Consider the following 20,000-nt stretch of genomic DNA (forward strand, 5'->3'; position numbering starts at 1 on the left):
TAAAAAATGATTACTAATATTACTGCTACATGGTACAATTTTATTTATTTATTTATTTTTTTGTATAAATTTTAATTATAATTTATGCATTTATATAAAGATTATGAATATGAGATAACTATAGATAATAAAAATTAATTTATTTTATTAGTAAATAGTGAATAATATTATTATTAATTTTATTTCTATTATATTATATTATATATTATTATTAATTTTTTTTTAATTAATTTTTTTCAAAATTTATTTTACAGATACTATTTTGCAGATTAATTGCGGATAATTAAAATAAAAATTTTTTTATGCCGTTTTTATTTTAAAAAATAAATACTTTTTTGTTGTTTTTTGTGATATAATTTTTTTTAATCATAATATATATTATAATCAGTAATATATAAGTTATTAAACTTTTCTAATTGTTTTTAATTATTATATATTATTGAATAATAATAATAATAATGAGATACAGATAATAATAATAATAATGTCCAGTAAATCACATAATCGTAATAATAATAATAATAATAATCAACTACAACAACAAGTTCATCATTATCAACATCAAGGTCATGGTGTAGGTGCTATTAACCTACCACCACAACCACCACCAAACCACCCGTCCCTTAATACTACTACTAGTGTTGGTCACGGTATAGCTATTGGCGGTACTGTTGAAAATCCATTGTTTTTGGACGATTTGGTACAGGATTTTGATATATCGTTGTCGGGTTTCGGCTGCGATAATACCAATGTGTCGCTGATGCGCGACCTGAACCAAGTGATCAGTACGTTGGGCGACACTATCAAAGTGGAAACCGTCGACCATATCGATGATGACGATGCCCAAGACTCGACCGATGCTCAACAAAAATTTATTACTTATTCTCAGTCGGACAGGTATGTTAAGGTGTTCAGGACATACATACACACATACACACACACATACATATATACACACATATATATACACACATATATACACACATACACATACACATACACATACACATACACATACACATACACATACACATACACATACACACATACACACACACACACACACACACACACATACACATACACATACACATACACATACACATACACATACACATACACATACACATACACATACACATACACATACACACACACACACACACACACACACACACACACACACATACATACATATATACACACATATATATACACACATATATACACACATACACATACACATACACATACACATACACATACACATACACATACACATACACATACACATACACATAAACACACCTATACCCTGTTACTAGAAAATTATGTGTATTTCACAAAAATATTTTGTGAAAGTCATTGATATTTTTAAAGCCATTACTATTATTTTTGTTGTTGTTATTAATAATATTGATTGTTATTTATTATTAATATTATTATCATTATATGTTATCGTAAATACTGATATATATATATAATTTTTTTTATACAAATGATTATATAATATTATTAATAATAACATGAAAAATAAACCAATTAATTAAATTACATTAGAAATCATTATAAAAAAATTAATTAAATTAAATTAATCATTATATTATGCAATGTTATATATATTTAAAAAAAATAATTTATCTAATAATACATTAGAATAGTTACAATATTTGAATACAATATCAATATACAAAAAAATATTATTAATATTAAATAACATATATTTTTAACATAATTATTAAATTTATGAAATATACAATTATAATGATTTTATATATTGATATTAATAATATCAAATAATTTTTCCATAAATGTTATATTATATATATATATATTATAAAATAACTCAATTTTCAACTAATCAATCAAATTACTAGTAAATTATAATATTTGATCCTCAAATTAACTGAAACAATATAATCAATTAAAATTGAACTATAATTTTAATTTCAAATAAAAAAATTATTAAAATTTTATTTTTAGCCCTCAATCTAACGATTCGTGCGGTTCGGTCACATCGACGGACAGTGGAGACAGTAGTCGGTTGCCAACAGTCGGCAAAAGTTATATACAACTATCACCTCAATCACCACCACAACCACCACCACTACAGCCATCATTACCACATACACCTCAACATCAACAACAACAACAAAGTCCACATCCATTGATGGTGCCATCAATGTCGGCGCCATCGACATACCAGCCAACTGGCATCAGTAGCACCGGTAGTTTAGGTGGTACTACTGCGACTACTACTGCTGCTGCTGCTGCTGCTGTTACCGATGTCGATAATAAGGTACTGTTAACGGCCAGAGAGTTGGCCCGTCGGGCGTCCAAAAGGCTGTGCTTCAAAGGTATCGCCACCGCCTCCTCCGCCGCCGCTGCCGCTACTGATGACGTATTGTCACCCCTGGGAATGGCACCGGACAGTCATAATAAGTATCTGTTAACTCTATATCATAGTATATATTTATATATATATATATAAATTATATAATAATATATATAATTATATATATATATATATACATTATATATCTATTATATATAATTATATATACTATTATATATCTATTATATATACTATTATATAATATATATATAATATATATACTAATAATATATTTTTAATAATTTTTGGTTACATAAGTAATATTAAAAAAATTTAGTTATTATTAATGATATTATTATTATTTAAAATATTTAAGTATTGAAACTATTATTTTTTCATTATTATTATCCATTGATCTCCCTGTGCTATACGCACACCCGCACTGAACAGGTTTCCATCGGACGGATCCGATTCTACTACCAATGAGCTGAGCACCGGTAGTATCGATACAACTACTACTACTACTACTACTAGTAATAGTAGTAGTCTACTATCGGCACGCAATATGGAAAACTCTTACGGCTATTCGTGGCGCCGATACTCGAAAACGGACGCACCGTCCGTTCATAATCGTATGTCTAGTGTACAGATTGGTCGGACCATCAAATCGGAACCATCGACGGATTCGCCGCGTTGGTTTCAGTACATACTGGGTGCGGCTACGGCATCGGGTGTCAAACACGGTGCCATGACTATGACCTATATGAATCAATCGCAACCGTACGAAATTAGGTTGAAAAAAACGGTACCCGAAATCGTCGGACGTATCAACTATGATGGAAAAAATTTGCGGACACGTGTACGACTAGGTATAGTAGGTCTACTATACCACTAGTAGACAATCATACCAGTGCTGCAATCAAATTGAATTGTGCACTGGAAAACCCCCTTAAAATTATTTTTTTAATGCAGTTTTTTTTTTGATAACATCCGGATTAGGTTTTGTCGAAAAACGTCTACAGTATCGGGAATCGGACGAAATGGCCAACTGGTGTCGTCTGCACTCAAAAGATCGCCTAATCGATGTGGACGGTGCCCTCAGTTACGGTGTATTTGACATACAGATCAGGCCCCAGCAGATTAACGGCCTGGAGTTTGTCTGGAATCCGAACCGGGAGGCGTCGATATTTGTCAAATTAAATTGTATATCCACTGAGTTTACATCGAAACGACACGGAGGCGAGAGGGGAACACCGTTACGGTTGATCATCGATACCTACTGTGCCTCCAATAATGTTAAACTAGATTCAGCTCAATGTTTGGTAATGGGAACCGACTCTCTCTCTCTCTCTCTCTCTCTCTCTCACTCACTCACTCWCTCWCTCTCTCTCTCTCTCTCTCTCTCTCTCTCTCTCTTTCTCTCTCTCTTTCTCTCTCTCTTTTTCTCTCTCTTCTCTCTCTCTCTCTCTCTCTCTCTTCTCTCTCTCTCTCTCTCTCTCTCTCTCTCTCTCTCTCTCTCTCTCTCTCTCACTCACTCTCTCTCTGTCACTCACTCTCTCTCTCTCTCTCTCTCTCTCTCTCTCTCTCTCTCACTCTCTCTCTCTCTCACTCTCTCTCTCACTCACTCACTCTCTCTCTCACTCACTCACTCTCTCTCTCACTCTCTGTCTCTCTGTCTGTCTCTCTCTCTCAATTCAAATCAATAAAAAGACACTTGTGTTTTTGTAGGTAAAGGTATTCAAATCGAAAGGTGCCGACCGAAAACATAAGACAGATAGGGAACGATTGGCCCGATTGCCCGACAGTTCCCTATACTATCAGCCCTCCTACGACTGTACACTGTTTACCGTGTTTTGCGAGGGCGACGAAGTTATGATACCGACTACCAGTTCGCCAAACGATAGCGACTGTAGCGGTTCGCATATCAGCAGCAGCTCTTCGTCGTCAGCATTGGTGGTCACAGCGGCCAACCTAACGACGGCCACTACGGCCACCCAATCGTCGCCGGATAGCTTGTCGACCACACAAACATCATCGTCGGTACAGTTGAATGTGGCCACCAGTTCGACCAACATTTGTCATCCACTGTCACCACATGTAAAGACAGTTGTTTTTTATAAGTTTTATAATACAATAGTCTAAACAATTGTCATTTTTTTCTCTCGGGTGGCGGCGGACAACCCCCAGACATCAGACGACGGTATGATTGGACCAACCGGTTCATCGTCGTCGACACGATCGTCGCCGATGTCTGTCCAGCCATTATCGGAATCGGCGGCCAGTTCTACCGAAACATACGACTGGCTGGTTCGCTACCGATTTAATCGTCTGACCGAAACTTTGGCCAACTTTTCGCCCGAAGATCTGCGTCGACTATCACGTGACGATCTCATACAGATTTGTGGCCTTACCGACGGTATTCGGTTATTCAATACGTTGCACGCTATTCAAGGTACTACACGATTGACCATTTTTGTGACCACCGACGGAAAGGGTAGGGAACGGGTGGAAAAAACACACATAACTTATTTAGTAATGTTTTTTTGTTGTTGTTGTCGGGCACCTGTATGTCTCCAAATAGTATATCATGGTATATATCTGAAGTCGTTAACTAACGATGAGCTCAAAGACAGGCTAATCGAAATGATAGGCCAGACCACGACCACCACTACCACCAGTATGACCACCAGTATGACCACCAGCACAGGCACTGTTACCACTTGCATACCGGTGCGACACATCTATCTTATGGGACCAAACGATATTAAAATCAGACTAACAAATCAAGTGGTAATGAATATGAAAAACGAGTCTATCTATTGTCTGACTGTCGATAAAGGTATGTCTCAATATGTTTTGCTTGTTTTTAGTATGACTGTCCTCAACAACAATGAAAAAACTTAATAATAATTTTTCTCTCTTTCTCTCTATATTACAGATCAAGAGGAATATGATTTAATACTACAATTGACTAGTTATTAGATTTTTTTTATATCTATAGCTAATATACAGTATATTTTTTAAAAATAAATATTACATATCATTTATTTTATGAGTTCCCTAACCCACTCCCCCCCACACACATACACTCCTAATTAAACACATCAACTCTACTATCGCACAATAATATATAATTTCAGGTATTGTTTTGTGTAAAGTTATATATATATATAATAATATATATATATTCTTAAATATAATATACTAAAACACAAACAAACAATTATTATAACAAATTTTTTCACAAATTAATTAATTAAATATTTTTAATTAGAAATTAACAATTACTTTATAATAATTAAAATAATAATATCTAATTTAATAATAATAGTTAATTTTTTTTAGTTGTCAAGTTTTATTTGATACTTAAATATGTTATTATAATTATTATTATTTTTTATTAATTTGTATTTGATATACATATATACATAGAAATTATATTTGTAGTAATATTATCTATGTTGATTTTATAATATATTTATATATGATATAATTATTTTAAATTGATGTTATTTAGTTTTTTAAATTTTTTTTTGGTTCAAAAAAATGTAATCTTGAATAACTTATAATAAAATAATATTATTTAAAAATAGTATTATAAAACTAAAAATGTTTATGAAATAATTATAATATTAAAATAATATTATTTCTATTAAAAAAAATAAATATAATGTATTAAAATTAATTAATTATTAAACTATAATTTTAATGTTAAATTTCAAATAAAATATATAATAATAATAATATGTCTATTAAAAATAAATTGAAATCATTTAATGATAGAAAATTTATTATTACTCATGAAATAAATTTTTTAATTAATTACAGATCAATAATTTATTATTATTATTATTATTACTATAAATTTATAATAATTTTATTTCATATATTAATATTTTTCATTGAAAAATATTGTCAGTTATGATGAAATGACAGTTTTTTTTATTGAAAATATAATAATTATATATTCAAAAAAATAAATAAAAATAATTTAATATAATATTATTCAAAAAAAATATGTATTAACAATGATAAATTTTTTAAATATATTATCAATTTTTTGTATTTATAAATATTTTTAATTTAGTTAAAACTTTAGCAAAAAATAAATTATATGTCGCTTAATGTGTTTTTATAATGGATTTAATTAATTTAAATTTTATATCTTATAATCATAAATTATTTTATATTGATTAATATTTTATTTTTTAAAAAAAGATATATTATTTTTGATTTTATGCATAGACTTACTATATAATGAAATATTTTATGCAAATTTCAAAAAATAAATACTATATATATATATATATATATAGTAAATAAACTAAACTATAAATTATGTAATATTAGATTTACGGGTTGTTATTAAGTATACAATAGATTTGAGATTATTATTATTATAAATACTGGACAATCATATTATACAGTATATAAAGTTATTATTTTTTATATATATCCCAAATGGTAAGGCATACAGTTAGTAGTAGTAGTAGTAGTAGTAGTAGTAGTAGTGGTAGTAGTATATGTTGGACAGGTATGTTAAACATGCTATCAAATATCGGACAGTCGCCTATGATCGGCTGATGGCAAACGGTATTGAAGATTATTATTATTATTATTTGAACTATTATTACCAGCACCTCCTTCACCACCACCACCGCCACCACCAACGGTATCGGTGGTGTCGTGTGTCTGATGTCGGAGCTCTTTGGCACGTTTGTACTCCTGTTGCATAATCAGTTCATTGGTCAGGTAGGCGTGTTGGCGCATCTGTTGGCGCAACTGTTGGGGTACGTCGGGTATTACCCAACGCATCAGCGATGTTAGCGATGCGATTACATTCTCGAAGATCACCACAAAAGCTAGCCGTACGGCTAGAAGACGCCAGTAGTAGGCCGTCAATCGGTAGGGTATGGTTGCACTGGGAGGCTCACGATAATCGCCGTAACTATACATATATATATTGAGAGTTATATATAATAATTAGTTTTAATTGTTTGTAATTAGGACTTATGGGTGTTATTTGGGTGTTACGGGTGTTACGGGTGTTACGGGTGTTACGGGTGTTACGGGTGTTACGGGTGTTACGGGTGTTACGGGTGTTACGGGTGTTACGGGTGTTACGGGTGTTACGGGTGTTACGGGTGTTACGGGTGTTATACTTACACACATAAATTTAATGTACTATTATCGGCATTAAGTTTTAGGTGACCGTTCAATACTTTAGCATTGAAATAGGATAGTGTGCTATTGGTATAATGGGTTAGGGATCCATTTTCCCAATAGTAGTACAATCGGGGCACAAATTCAGTGGTAAATGCGATTATCAATGCATTGGTTATTACAGATAGTTTGCCAATAGAGTCGAGTATACGATACCAAATGCCTATGTTTTTCACTCTATATATATACAGAATAAATAATTATATATTAGTTTTTAATAATAATAATATATTTTTATAATAATATAATATAATTTATATTTTTTTAATAATATATGTATCGTTAGCCCCCCATAGCATATGATACATTATATGATAGTATAATAGATATTAAATATCAATAGATATTAATTTTGTTTATTAAATAATTTGTTTTTAATTATTTAAATAAATAAATTTTTTAAAATTAACTATTTGTGTAATATTTTTTTTAAAAAATAAAAATCTATTTTAGTAACTATTTTTTTTGATGAATAAATAAAAATAAGCAACGTTAAATATTTTTGGATATTTTTTTAAAACAAATTAATTAATTAACATATACACTAGTATGAGGGGGACGGGTAGGATGGATAGGGGTGGTGACATACCTTTGTGCAACTGGCCGTTTGAACGACAGTATCATTTTGCGGGCGTCCAATCGGATCTCGAAAATATTGTTAATCAATGCAAACAACGGCGCCAACGGGAATGCCGATACAAATATCGTAACAAAACCAAATTGGATGACCATTTCCAGGTACTCGTAGAACAGGGATGTCGGTCCCCAGTTGGCCAGTACGTAGTCATCCTCCCATTGCGGTACGTTCATGGTTTCGATGGTATCCTCTTTGCGGAGTTTCCAGTTATTATAGAAACGTTTCATAATTGGTGAACCCATTTCCATCAGGGCATTGATGGTTTGTTTGCCAACCATTATGATGGCCAGCTGTATGGCCAGCTCCAGTAGGCACCCACCTATATATCATATATATATAAATTTAAGTTTAAATATAATTTTTTTAACTGTTTTATTAATTGTAAAATACAATATATTTTTTTTAAATTATATTTTAAAAATATTTTTTTTGATTATATACGGCATTATATATTATATATACAGTATTTATTTAAATTTTTAAGTTTAAAAATATTTTTTTATGTATTTTATTAATTAAGTAAAATACAGTATATTTTTTATTTAAATTAAATTTTTAAATAAATTTTTGATTATATACGGCATTATATATTGATATATATATATTTAAATTTTTAAGTTTAAAAATAATTTTTTTATGTATTTTATTAATTAAGTAAAATACAGTATATTTTTTATTTAAATTATAGATTGTTTTTAAATTTTAAATTTTAGATTATATATTATAAATATTTTTTATATTATAAAAATTGTTTCAGGGACATAATTACAACAACAACACAAAAAAATAATTAGTTAAAAAATCAATTAATTAGTCTATTATTATAAATTTAAATGTATTGCACAAAAAAAATATATAAATATAATTATGATTTAAATTATTAATAAATAAATTATGATTGACTGATTGCATGCATAATATGTTACGACAATTAAACATTAAATAATTAAAATTAATAATATTTTTTTCTACAAACAAATAATATCAATATATTATTTTAAATATATAATAATTTCTAAAAATAAAATAATTTATAAGTTTAATGCTATTTTTAAAAAATATGGTACAATAATTAATCTCAAAATTTTATATTATATATATACTAGTATATATATATATATATTGAATTGTAATTTTATATACAATTTATATATTAATATAATTTATATCACTATGTAGTAGTAGTAGTAGTAGTAATAGTAGTAATATTAGGCATATAYATATATATAAATAGCATCAAGGTTAATTGACCTTATTTATTTAATGTTAATACATGCTGAAATTATTATAATTTATTTTTAATTTTTTTTTTAAATAATCATATATTATTTTTATTGACAAAATTTATTATAAATATATATATATTTAAATATTTTCATATTATCATAAATAAAATTTTTTTTAGATATAATACAATTATTAATACTACAGTATAATATAAAAGAGAGAAAAAACACAATTTAAAGTAAACTTAAACTGCCATTAATGTAAACGATCATTAATTTTTCATCAAAGTTTTTTTTTATATAATAATATAATACATACTAAATTAATTGTTAGAATAGAACAGAGAGAGAGAGAGAGAGAGAGAGAGAGAGAGAGAGAGAGAGAGAGAGAGAGAGAGAGAGTTGAGAAGGGGTTGAATAGCCCCCTCCTATTTTTAAAATTTTTGTAAAATACACACATATGGAAAAATACACACATATATACATAGACATGCAGACACAAACACATACACACACACATACATACATACTTACTTACACACACATAGACACACAAATACATACACACATACATACATACTTATACACACACATACATACACACATACATACATAATTACACACACATAGACACACAAATACATACACACATACATACATACTTATACACACACATACATACACACATACATACATACTTACACACACATAGACACACAAATACATACACACATACATACATACTTACACACACATATACACACATACACAAACATACACACACACACATACCTACATACTTACATACACACACATAGACATCCACACACACACACACACACACACACAAAAAACAAACGACACCCACCTGTAGCGCATTCCTCTTGGGTTAGATTTTCATCGTCAAACTCGCCGGGATGTCCGATAAATCGGCCCTTAAAGAAGGCAATGTACAGCAAGGATGAGTAGTAATTGATAAACTGCAGGACAAACATCTTGAGGGTCAGGGAGTTGTCGAATTCGGTTTGGGTTCGCGGCATTTCCAGCTCAGTTAGATAGTAGGCTATTCGGGAATAGATTTGATTTAGTACCAAAATTAAGGCCAAATTCAACATGGCTGCCGTTAGGGCGGTTATGATGGATGAGTTACGTTGGATAAACCCCAGCGAACCGCTACGTTTGATACTTAGGGCACCCCTGATTGAACCCCGATAGACGATTACCGACATGACGGCACCGAGTGCTATGACAATCAAAAACAATACTACCGATACCGATAGTATTGTATAGGGAAGCTGTTTGCGCCAGAACGGTATGTACGGTTCGTACATACGTGTTATCACATTTAGTTTGCGTGTATTCACATTGGACAGTCGGGCCTAAATGGACAGTTAGGTAGGTGTCAGAAATACATACAGTTTCCCATGCATTTAGATAACAACACCAAAAAAATAAATAAATACCAGATATTCGGGACGTGGATACTCCTCGACGGCATCAAAGTTTGATAGATCCCACCGGTAGGTAATCCGAGCGCAATACCGTTTCCACATTTCCAGATAGACGGTAGCCCACAGTGACATAAATATGGCAAAGAAAACGGTAGCCGGATTGTCGAACAGGTAGGTCGTACGGGTATAGGTGCACTGCTGGGATATTTTCGTGAAATTACAGTCGTGGGCGCACTGCGGACACAGCGGCACCCGGTCGTAGGTAGTGTTGCACACTTCCAGCGACGGGGTATCGCCGTCCAGAGTGGCCGAACCGTACAGAAAACATAACAGGCCTACTATGGAGGCTGGTATCAACATTGATGTGTAGAAGCCCAGCCAGGCAAAGTAGAGGGCAATTTTGACGCCAAAGTAGCGCCTAATTTCGTCCAACGGTTGCTTCTTGAATGCCTGCGATATCGATGCCCAGGTGTCCATCAGGTGACGGCGCGGGGAACGCATATCCGAGTTGACTTTCCCTGTTGTTTCATACAGTATCAATCAATTATATAAGTTATAAATATTTATATAGAGTTTAGTGATTATGTAGTGATTATATATAAATATAATTGTAATGTTTGTATGTGTTTGTGGAAGAGAAAGGGTAGATAAAGGTTAGGTCAGTTAGTTTAGGAACACAATTAGAGTTAGGAACATAGTTAGGGTTAGAACAGTTAGGGTTAGGACAGTTAAAGTTAGGACAGTTAAAGTTAGGACAGTTAGGGTTAGGACAGTTAGGGTTAGGAACATAGTTAGGATTAGGACAGTTAGGGTTAGGACAGTTATGGTTAGGACAGTTATGGTTAGGACAGTTATGGTTAGGACAGTTATGGTTAGGACAGTTATGGTTAGGACAGTTATGGTTAGGACAGTTATGGTTAGGACAGTTATGGTTTAGGACCAGTTACCTTCATGTAATGGATAAGCAGCTATATAGATATTATCGTTGAGCAGTTTGCTAATACCAAATTCGTTGGCGTCGTTCAAATTGGGACTAAAACTTTTACGTTTCAATACAAACTCGACTACCTGTGCTCGTTGTGCGGTCGAAAAAAATTGTTCCTTTTGTGGCGGTATATCAAACAGGTATTCCTTGTCACGGCTATAGGCGGCTGTAAAACGCATGGCATGATCCTCGTCCTCATCAAATAGCATCTTCCAAGAGGTTTGTATGGTTTTCATTGGCATCTTTAGTTTCATTATCTCAGCGTAACGGGTCATCACTATCCATGGCGTATAGATTTTGACAAATATATAGCCATAACCGGCCACATCGTCGGCGTACTCCAGTTCCAGGCCCTCCTCTCGCAGGTTTGACTAAACATTTGTTTCAATGATAATAATATTAATAATAAATATCATTATAATAGTTATAATTTAGTTAATTATTTATTTAGAAAAATGTGTTTTAGAAATATTTTAGGGGACAGTTAGCTATTTTTTTAAAAAAAAACATGACTACTAAATAGTATTGAATAATATTAATAGTAATATAACAAGTAATAAATGTGTAATAATAATATTCAATTATAATTATTTGTTTCATATATATGAGACTATTATTATTATATTTAGTTATATTTAGTTAATTAATTACTTAGAAAAATGTTTTAGAAAAAATTTAGAGGACAGTTAGCTATTTTTTTAAAAAAAAACATGACTACTAAATATTATTAGTAATACAGTAGTAATACAATATAATATTCAATTATAATTATTTGTTTCATATATATGAGACTAATATTATTATTATTAGTTGATTAGTAGTAATACTTTAAATATATTTTTAAATATTTAAAAAATAAATAAAATTAAAAGTATTACTACTAATCAACTAATAATTATAATAATAGATATCATTATAGTAGTTATATTTAGTTAATTAATTATTTAGGAAAAATGTGTTTTTAGAAAAAAAAATTTAGGGGACAGTTAGCTATATTTATAATACATGAATAACTAAATAGTAATAGTAATAGTAATACAATAAGTAATAAATGTAATAATAATTATTCAATTATAATTATTTTTTTGATATATGAGACTATTATTATTATTATTAGTTGATTAGTAGTTATACTTTTAATTTTATTTATTTTTTTAAATGATTAAAAATATATTTATTTAGTTTTTATAAATAAAATGTTTTTTATCTATAATTTCAGATAATATCAATAATTAAAATATGATAATTTACTAATTATATTTAAACTTAATTATTATATAAATATATTTTTTAAACATTTTTTGACTTAAATAATATTATCATTATTTTATATACATTTATTTAAATGTATAATACAGTAAAAAACTATAATATTAAAACTTAATAATAATAATAATTAGATTATTATTTAAAAATAAATAAATAAATTTGAATAAAATTGTATAAATAAAAACTGATATATTGATATATTATTATTATAATTAATCATTAAAAGAAAAACATATTTAGTTTTTCAATATTTAAGTTAACACAATTACAAAATTATAGATTTTTTTTATTAGTCAATATACGATATATATATTATATATTTATAGTATAATTATAGAGTATTTTATAGTATATATATATTAAATTAATATTATATTATACAGTATAAAGCAATTATAAATTCAATATTGCATGTATTATTTTAATTATAATAAAGTACTATATATTGATAATAATAATAATAATATCAGTCATAATAAAGTTTAACTAAAGTTTATTGCAATTTCTATAATATATAAACATATAGTACTGTATAATAAAAAATCAATCAATAATAACAAGACTCTAATCTTTTATCGTTAACACAATTTAAACGTCTAAAAACTTTTTATTTGTAATAATATTGATAATAATATACCTTTTTTTAAATATTATTATTAGTAATACTATATTTTGAGAATTTCTACTGTATTTTGAATGAAATTTTTATTATATAAATATGAAATATGAGTTTTTTTTGTTTTTATTTATATAAGTTTATAGCAAATAATAAAACACATACACATTCATACAGACACACATTCATACACACACACACACACATTCATACACACACACACACACACACATTTATACACACACATACACACATACATACACATAGACACACATATACTCACACACATACACACACACACATACATACATACATACATACACATACAGAAACACATACACACACACACACACGCACATACACACAATTTATATATCTATAAATATATTAAATATATTCAATGGTTATAAATGTCAAACATTTATTGTGAAAAGTTTGATATATTTTTTATTTATGTTTACCATTTCATATCATTTCATATATTAAACATTATAAGAAACGAATAATTTAAATGTCAAAAAAATATTAATAGTTATATAAATTTTTTTTTTAAATTAAGATTAATTAGATAATTATCTAAACTTTGTTAAACTTGATTAAAAATTATGATTTTTGTATATAAAATATTAGTTATCAAAAGTTGGACATTTTTTAAAAAAATTATGTATTAAACATTTTATTTAAATATAATAATTAATATTTAACGTTAGTATTAACTATCATTTTTAATTAATTAATTAAATAGAAATAACAAATTACCAAATAATTGGGGGAAAAAATATATAAATAAATTTTTAAAAATCTCAATAATATACTACTGTATAGTATAATAATATAGTTCATTAGATTTATTTGATAAATAAATAATAATAGATATTATTAATAGTTTGTATTGTATAGACATTTAACTACCGATTCTCTCTCTCTTTCTCTTTCTCTCTCTCTKTCTCTCTCTCTCTCTCTCTCTCTCTCTCTCTCTCTCTCTCTCTCTCTSTCTGTCTYTCTCTCTGTCTCTCTCTCTCTGTCTGTCTGTCTCTCTCTCTACTATACCTCAAACACATTGCGCGCTTTGGCCGCATTGGACTCGTCGGCGGTCTTCATCTGATTGGTTGACTTCATATAAACCAATACATAGTCGACCCGTCGTTTTCCGTCCGAAAAAAAGTGATTTCCCCGACTCTTCATTCGCATCCTTTCAATTTGAAGCGACTGTCGACTGGTAGGTGTGAGCTGTCTGACTGCCCCCTGTTCCCCATTTTTTTCACCATTCATATCAACAATTAGATATTGTTTTAGTTTATCGTCACTGGTTTTATCCAGCATTTTATTATTGATGTCCTTTATATTATTATCAACACTATTATCATTTATATTATTATTATTATTATTATTATTATTAGCATTACTAGTCCTATCGTTTTTGTTGTTGCAGTTTAGCGGCTCAGTTAGCTTATTGGCATCACCATTGATCACTTTGTTTACTATGGTTTTGTGGTAATATATATATAAAAAAATATATTTAGTTAATTAAAATTAATAATTTTTTAAATTATCATAAATAAGTGAATATATTATTTATTTAATATATATATATATATAGTATATAATGTTAGATAAATTGTTTTTATTTCCAACTTTTTTTTCAATAAAATAGTTTTAAAAATTTTAATATATATATATAATAATTTTTATCTGTTTTGTCATTATGCAATTTATTTTTTTAATAAATAAATAAATAATTCAAATCATTGTACCATATTATTATTATTACCGTAAATACTGTAAAAATATTTAATTATTTACTAAGCTATTGTTTTTAATTTAATAAATGTTATTGTAATTATAATGTAGTATAAAATGCTATATTAGTATTATAACTTATGTATAGATTTATTGACTACTACTACTACTACTATTACTGTCATAATAATAATAATTTTATATTAATATAACATAGATTATCATTCAATATATGAAAAAATTATTATAACTTGTTTTACAATATAATAAATATTAAAGCTAATTTTAGTATAACATTTAGTTATTTATAAATAAAAAAAAATACAGGCACCCTGCTAATATTATTATTTTTTTAGTATCCTACTATGGATTTGATTGATTATTATCTATTATATATACTAGGTAATTATTTTTTTTAATATAAAAATTATAATAAATATATTTACTGAAAAAATATTGTTTAACTAAATAATTGTTATTGATTGATTATAATAATGATTTTTTTTAATAAGTATTTTTTAATAATATCATTTTTTGTATAAATTATTGAAAACTATTATATTATATTATATATATGCAAATTAATTTTATTATTGTATATTTGAATTGTCTATTTATAGTGTTAATTTTTAATTAAATTTTTTATTTTTTTATTTTTTTATCATATATATATAATATACAGTATATACAGTAAACAAAATAATTTACATATAAACTATAGATTATATGTAAACAAGTATTTTATGGATTATAAAAGTAAAATAAAAATATAATACTAATAATAAAATATAAAAATTAATATATTTTTTTCAAGTAAATATTGAAATTAAAAACTTAATAGTTTCCTAATAATAGTTATAATAGTTTCACATATATTTATAACAACAGTATTTATTAAATCAATAATATTAAAATAAATATAGAAATTAATATATTATTTAATATATATATATAAATTTATATTTTATTTTTAAATAATATTAATAATTTTGTTGTTTTTTTTTATTAAATACTTACAAAAATTTTTATCTAATTTTTCATCATCAGAGCTATAATCTTTGATAATAATTTGTGTTTCACTATAACTACGATTATTATTAATAATATTATTAATATTGTTGGTATGGGCTAACCCTCCTGTGGGTTCACTATTTGATTGGTTTAGTCGGGTAACTATAGGATTGTCGACAAATACCGGATCGGTGTCCGGTATTGTTTGTGTGGTAGTCGGCGATGATGACGGTGTCGGCTGTGTTGACTGATTGGCCGCCGTGTTGGTAGTGGACGGTATGCCGGCGACCATCATATTAGGACTAAATGATAGCTGATTTGGTGTTTTAGTCAAACGTTTCATTGTTTTTTTTTTGATTTTGTATTGTATCACAAAATATATAATATTATTATAGATAATATACACAACATTTTTTTTTGTTGAAAACTAAATTTATTAATATATTTAATAATATGTTTAGAGATTTTTTTAGTAAGTATTAGTTTTTTTATATCTAATTTTTTTATAAACAAATATACTATTACTATAAGTAAATTAATTTTTTAATAAATAAATAATTATTTTTCTTATCCATTTAGAATTGATTTATATATAAATATATATAATATATATATTTAAAAAAATTATCTAAACTTTTTTAAACAATAATATTATTATTATTATGAAAAATATATTTTTGATGACATCAATGAGATAGTTGTTTTGAAAATTATGGTTTAATATTTTTTTTTACTATAAATATATTTATAACAAACACACACACATGATATCACATAACATAATAATAATCATTATTTTCTTACAATATTTTTATTCAACAACAATACGATATATATATATATATACTCGTAATAATAATAATAATGATAATAAATGTTGATTTTTTAATCAATATATTGTGTGTGAGAATAAACTATTGTCTAAATATCAATAATCAGTATAATATTCCTTATTAAAGATCTTTTACTTTATATTTATATATTAAATAAAAATATTATTTAAATTAATGCACTTTTATAATATATAGATATAATTATAATTTTTGTTGTATATTTTAATAATAGTTATTAAAAATTAGTTAATTTTTTTGAGGCACTATAACATTTAAAAACAATATAAATAATTCATAATTTTTTTTGTTGAATTTATTTATATAAATAAATACTATAATTCTATATATATATAGTATTGTTTTCTAAAAAAATAAATATTTTTGCATTATTTTAGAAAATAAATAAATTCCAAGAATATTCTGTGTATATCTGAAAAAAATATTTATTTATTTATTTTATACTCTAATATATTGAGTATATATATATTGCATGTATGTATTACAAGACATTGTCATCATTATTAAGTGGTAATGCGAGTGCGCTTATGGTCTTCAAAACTATCTCCCGGTGCTCTCCTATGGGCGCAGTTGTTGTATCATACGGTTGTATATTTCTTGTAAATGTTGTTTTATAATTATATACTGTACAGTATATACTGTATTACTTTTCAGCCACTTGTGTCTTAAAGTGTAATGTCATAACAACACACATATACAGTATATGTAATAAATTGTATATTTTATTGTATATATATATACTGTATATGAGAATATCAATATATATATGCACCTAAAGTCAATAAAATACTTTATATATTTTATGTTTTATAATAATGTTTATATTTAATAGATATCACAGAATATTCTGTGTATAACAATAAATATTATTATTTTTTTAAAATTATTTGTACGTTAACCTGAAATTATATCTCAAGATATTAGTTTTAAAAAAAATAATAATTTTATATCGATTAAAATAAATATTATTTACAAATTACTGTATATATATATATATATTAGTAATATATATATATATATTAGTAATATATATATTAAATTTAGTTATTAATGTTTGTTTTAATAATTAATATATTATAATATCGTAGATAACTATTGTTGAATTAATGTGTTTATAATATAAAAAACTAAATTTAATTTTTTTTTTAAATTTAAAAGCTTAGCTACTATTATAACAAATAATATTCTTATATATAATAAATAAAATTTTAAAATTATATATTATTTGTGTATTATAATTAAACTAAATTATTTTCATTTTTTAAAAAAATTATTTGTACGTTCACCTGAAATTATATTTCAAAATATTAATATTTTTTAAAATAATAATTTTATATCGATTAAAATAAATATTATTAACAAATAATATATATATTTATTTATTTAGATAAATATTTTAGTAATATATATCGTAGATAACTATTGTTTTGAATTAATCTGTTTATAATGAAAAATCTAAAATTAATAAATAAACGACAAAATAATTTTTTAGATATTTTTATATTTAATAAATAAAATTTTAAAATTATATATAATTTATGTATTATTATTAAATTATTTTCATTTCATAAAATAATTATTATCTAAAGATATGCACAAAAAAGTCTATTATAAATATTAGTTAAAATTATATATTTTTTAAATTACTAAATAAATAACCAAACAGTATACAACAAATTACTATAGTTTTTAATATAATAAAATATTATTTTTTATAATTACAATAAATTAGTTATTTTTATACTTAATAAATTGTAATTTAATTTTTCATAATTTTTAATTCACACACATTCAAGATAATTGTTAACAAATATTATGTTTTATTTTATTTTTTAAAAAATAAATATACAATTAATTTTGTTTTTTTGAAGTCTAATAATTTTATTCACATAATAAAAACTGTCAAAAGATTTATTTATTAATTATTATTATTATTATTATTACAGGGAATGTATCGGAAAACAATTACTACAGTAGAAATTAAAATTGTATATATAATAAATTTTTTTGTTTTTAAATATATTAATTACTGTATTACAATATTATTATTATTATAAAATATCTAAAAAAATATACAAAACCTAAAAAAATTATTTTTTTTATATCGCAAAACAACTAAATATATCTATAATATCTATAATATGTTATCTATAATTACGGGAGATTTTATTGTGTGTGTAAATTATATATTGTTTTAACAAAAAAAAAATAATAATAATATTATGTTTGTTAACAACAACAAAAATAATAAGATTATTATAAATAAACTAATACACTATCATGTATTATTAGTATTAATATTATATTTTTATGATAATTATAATTAATTAAAAAAAAATTGAGTTCAAAATCGTGTGCCAAATAGGGGACAGGGGGTGATCAACAAAAAAAAATAATATAACAAAATAATAATTAAATAAAACAAAAAAAATCGCCCCCCCCAAAAAATTGGTATAATATTCTATTAATATAAATCAATTCAATTATAGAAAGCTATATATTTATATTATATATATATATATATATATATATATATATAATTTACCGTATATTTCAAATATATATATATATAATTATATTTAGTATTATTATTATTATTTATTACATTACAAATAAAAACAATTTTTTTTTAATATAACTGATGACTAAAACAAAA

The 20,000-nt window shown here is 26.0% G+C and overlaps 3 protein-coding genes across 3 annotated transcripts in view; 1 reads left to right on the forward strand and 2 right to left on the reverse strand.

Annotated features, from left to right (window-relative positions):
• Positions 1 to 484: 484 nt before the first annotated feature.
• LOC128957091 (upstream-binding protein 1-like) lies at positions 485 to 5,443 on the forward strand. The gene is made up of 8 exons (XM_054302810.1): positions 485 to 897; positions 1,984 to 2,442; positions 2,786 to 3,204; positions 3,335 to 3,657; positions 4,064 to 4,432; positions 4,523 to 4,829; positions 4,917 to 5,174; positions 5,274 to 5,443. Exons 1-8 carry the CDS (start codon positions 485 to 487, stop codon positions 5,315 to 5,317), a joined length of 2,592 nt encoding a protein of 863 aa, XP_054158785.1. The 3' UTR covers positions 5,318 to 5,443.
• Positions 5,444 to 6,886: 1,443 nt separating this feature from the next.
• On the reverse strand, positions 6,887 to 15,061 carry LOC128957102 (anoctamin-4-like). The gene is made up of 7 exons (XM_054302821.1): positions 14,793 to 15,061; positions 11,820 to 12,228; positions 10,885 to 11,390; positions 10,290 to 10,800; positions 8,148 to 8,514; positions 7,502 to 7,735; positions 6,887 to 7,283 (listed from the first exon to the last, which is right to left on the reverse strand). Exons 1-7 carry the CDS (start codon positions 15,012 to 15,014, stop codon positions 6,887 to 6,889), a joined length of 2,646 nt encoding a protein of 881 aa, XP_054158796.1. The 5' UTR covers positions 15,015 to 15,061.
• A 4,876-nt stretch (positions 15,062 to 19,937) lies between these two features.
• The window catches only part of LOC128955802 (atlastin-3-like), a 3,321-nt gene continuing 3,258 nt past the window's right edge, over positions 19,938 to 20,000 (reverse strand). Inside the window, exon 5 of the mRNA XM_054301481.1 lies at positions 19,938 to 20,000. This exon is cut by the window's right edge and continues 263 nt beyond it. The gene's annotated coding sequence lies outside the window, so the exon portion shown is untranslated.

This window comes from Oppia nitens, unplaced genomic scaffold, assembly GCF_028296485.1.
Source record: "Oppia nitens isolate AA-2021 unplaced genomic scaffold, nextdenovo-longstitch-racon4-pilon3 scaffold12_pilon_pilon_pilon, whole genome shotgun sequence".
Taxonomy (NCBI): domain Eukaryota; kingdom Metazoa; phylum Arthropoda; class Arachnida; order Sarcoptiformes; family Oppiidae; genus Oppia; species Oppia nitens.